This window comes from Mus caroli, unplaced genomic scaffold (genome assembly GCF_900094665.2).
Source record: "Mus caroli unplaced genomic scaffold, CAROLI_EIJ_v1.1 scaffold_4138_1, whole genome shotgun sequence".
NCBI lineage: Eukaryota > Metazoa > Chordata > Mammalia > Rodentia > Muridae > Mus > Mus caroli.
This window is the reverse complement of record NW_018389151.1, coordinates 46810-49014: the sequence shown is the minus strand read 5'-3', so window position 1 is coordinate 49014 and position 2205 is coordinate 46810. Positions and strand designations below refer to the sequence as shown.

General features: G+C 31.1%; 1 protein-coding gene across 1 annotated transcript in view; it reads left to right on the top strand.

Moving 5' to 3' along the window:
* The first annotated feature begins 618 nt into the window (after window positions 1-618).
* The window catches only part of LOC110287963 (vomeronasal type-2 receptor 116-like), a 9803-nt gene continuing 8216 nt past the window's right edge, over window positions 619-2205 (top strand). The window contains exon 1 of the mRNA XM_021154438.1: window positions 619-827. Coding sequence (XP_021010097.1) covers window positions 631-827 — 197 coding nt within the window. The 5' untranslated portion in view covers window positions 619-630. The remainder of the gene's footprint in view (window positions 828-2205) is intronic.

Below are 2205 nucleotides of genomic sequence, written 5' to 3'. Positions count from 1 at the left end.
ATAACCATGACACAAAAGTAATTCAATTTATAGTTATGTATTAAAGGAAGAGGAATACAATCTAAAAGAAACTATAAAATTAATATTTACAAATGCTGGGGACATATACAGATGTTGCATGATATTGATAATTTGTATATTACTGAGTTCAATTGAGGTCACTTGGAGTTACTGGCATAATTCTTAGTAAAGCTCATTTGGAATACCTGACGTAATCTGAGTTAACGGTTCAAATGGTCATCAGAAAACTGGTTTGATGAACTAGGCTTGTTAGAAAATTTGCCCAGGAGGAATCCTGCCTGATGTTCATGTCTACTGACATGGATATAATCATAAGGGATATAGATGAAAAGGATAATCATGAAGAAAGTTATTACCGCTTATTTGTTACCTCAACATATGAACTCAGATGCCGAGCCTAAGGACATAGAGTGCTCAAGAATCCTCTAGAGGCAAACATAGAACTGAAAAGGAAATTACTAAGAGAATTACATTTGTCCTTTAGTAGTGAGTACAGTAATAAATAGTGGGTTCTGGATGCGTTCACACAATAATAGTGCATGAAATTCTTTATATCTGACTGTATATGCTGCATTTTGCTCTGGCAGATATCTTGTGGACAGGAAAAAGATGTTCTCTTTGATCTCTGTCTTCTGGTTTCTGAAGATTTCCTTTATTTTTTGTCATTTGAGTGACCCCAGATGCTTTTGGAGAATAAAAGACACCAAAAATGATCTAGGAGATAAAGAAACTTTTTGTTTGTTTTTTATTTCCACAAAGCAAGGTTATGTGAAGAATGATTATTTCAGTTGGAATCTGGACAAGCAGTAAGTGCATATTTCATTTAGTTATTTTACTTTATCATTAGAGACAAAGCATTCTAGAAATGCTGCGATGTAGACCATGATACCATGTGTTGTCTGGCTCTCCCTTTCTAGGAGATATCCAAAATTTATTTCATGTTTCAATTCTGGGTATTTTTTCCAATTCTGGTTGTTTTATGAGTACCGTATTGTTTTTTTTTTTTTTTTTTTTTTTTTTTTTTTTTTTTTTAATTTTTGAGTCACAATTTCTAGGTAGGTACTAAATGAATTACCCCATGATATGGACCATGCTAGTAAAGAGACTCCCCTAATTTGCCAATTTCCAACTTATTTTGTCTTGGGATTAAACTGAAAAATTTGGAATAAATAATTCTTTTAGATTATTTCATGGAGACTAAAATATAGTGGTCTTTATTAGTCTGCTAATGTTTCATCTGACAGCGTGGATGCCCAATTCCTACACATCATCCATTTGGATATCTGCTCTTATTAGTTACATGTCTTAAGAAGATATACAGATATTATTCAAATAATCAATCTATCATAATTTCAAAATGTTGTGGTCTATGAATCCTGCAGCAGAAGTCAAGACTGAGACACATTTTTTTTTCACAAAGAGAATTTTCATTTTTCTTTCTTTTACATTCTGTTACAAGGTCATTGGCACATATTTATTTTGTATTAATACCAGAAACTTATTCAAATTTATCAATTAGAAACATTTGAAGCATTTCCCTGAACCAACAGATAATTTGTTAATTTGTTACAAGGGATGATACCCATACAACCTATGACTGGCTATTTCATTTTTGAGCACTAGAATAAAATATGTTGTCTGTGATACCTGATAAAATTTGAGGGAGGATTACTGTGGGTATAGACTTTTCCTATACCAAGACTGTCATGTACAGATTTCACAAATTTATTTCCCATAATTACTGTATAATTTCATCTACTATACTCATTCAACATTCAAATTTGTTTCTGTTTTCCTAATAATATTAAATGTGTTTTGATTTATGGGGATTGAGTGTACTTTATATAAATTGATATACATTTTATGATATATAATATCTCTTTTAAAATGGGGTTACTGTATTTGAGATTTCAGTTGAAGGAATTCTGATAATTTATCCACGATATTTTAGGACATTTACCAAAATAAGATTTCAAAGTTTCAATAATATCATACTTAAAAAGAAAATATATATGTGTGTGTATGAGAGATAGACAGACAGACAGAGAGAAACACACACAGAGAGAGAGAGAGAGAGAGAGAGAGAGAGAGAGAGATTAGCACAATGACATTGTCAGTTTTAGATAAAGATTCTATTCACTTTCAAATTGAATAATCAGAATGAAATAAAAATGGAAACAATGA